The following is an 894-nucleotide window of genomic DNA, read 5'->3' as shown; positions in this document are numbered from 1 at the left end:
TCCTTGGTGCATAGTAGGTGTTTAATAAATGTTGACTGATTACATCATGGACTCCTTTGGGCAGTTTGGTGAAACCTATGGACCTCTTCTTACAGGAATGTTTTTAAATGCATAAATACTGAGGAATACAAGGGAAACCCATTTTATCTAAATAAATTTAACATAAATTTTAAAATTAAAAACATATAAAAAAATCCTGCCCCCACCCCCCCAAAAAAACCCATCCAAGTTCAAGTCCTACCTAGGACCTGTGGATTCCAGCCTGTTTGGGAGGCGTGCTACAGTATCACAGCATCCCACCTTTGACCTCTCTCCTTCCTGCCCCTCCCAGGCCCGAGTCTCGAGACCCGAGACCACCTCCTCCTCCCCTCCTCCCCTCCCTCTCCCCCTTCCCCCCTCCTTCACCTCCTCCTCCTTCTCCCTACCCCCAGGCGCCCCGCGGGGTCTCGGCCGGCGCTGCCGTCCCGTCCCTGGCCGGCAGGGGTCGCTGCCCGGGCCGCTGCCGCCGCGGCCGCCGCCGCTCTCCCCGCCCGCCCCTCGGCCCCCCCTCGCTCCGCTCCGCTCCCGTTACGCCGCGGAGCCGGGAGCCCGGAGCGGGAGCCGGGAGCCCGCGGCTGCGGCGGCGGCGTCTGGGCCTGCGGGGCCGGGGCCGGGGCCGGGGAGCCCGGGGAGCCCGGGGCCCGAGGCCCGACGCCCGAGATGGCGACCAAGAAGGCGGGCTCGCGGCTGGAGACGGAGATCGAGCGCTGCCGCTCCGAGTGCCAGTGGGAGCGGATCCCCGAGCTCTGCAAGCAGCTGTCGGCCAAGCTCATCGCCAACGGTGCGGCTGCGGGCGGGGGGCCGGGGCCGGGCCGGGCGGGGAGGCCCCTCAGCCCAGGCCCGAGGCTGGAGAGC

General features: G+C 65.3%; 1 protein-coding gene across 3 annotated transcripts in view; it reads left to right on the top strand.

The window, feature by feature from the left end:
• The first annotated feature begins 658 nt into the window (after positions 1 to 658).
• Positions 659 to 894, top strand: part of TTC7B (tetratricopeptide repeat domain 7B) — a 333472-nt gene continuing 333236 nt past the window's right edge. For all 3 annotated transcript variants that reach the window (XM_036735890.1, XM_036735889.1, XM_036735888.1), the window contains exon 1: positions 659 to 820. In XM_036735890.1, coding sequence (XP_036591785.1) covers positions 700 to 820 — 121 coding nt within the window. In that variant the 5' untranslated portion in view covers positions 659 to 699. The remainder of the gene's footprint in view (positions 821 to 894) is intronic.

The sequence above is a fragment of the Trichosurus vulpecula genome, chromosome 8, assembly GCF_011100635.1.
Source record: "Trichosurus vulpecula isolate mTriVul1 chromosome 8, mTriVul1.pri, whole genome shotgun sequence".
NCBI lineage: Eukaryota > Metazoa > Chordata > Mammalia > Diprotodontia > Phalangeridae > Trichosurus > Trichosurus vulpecula.
This window is presented reverse-complemented; position numbering and strand designations above follow the sequence as displayed.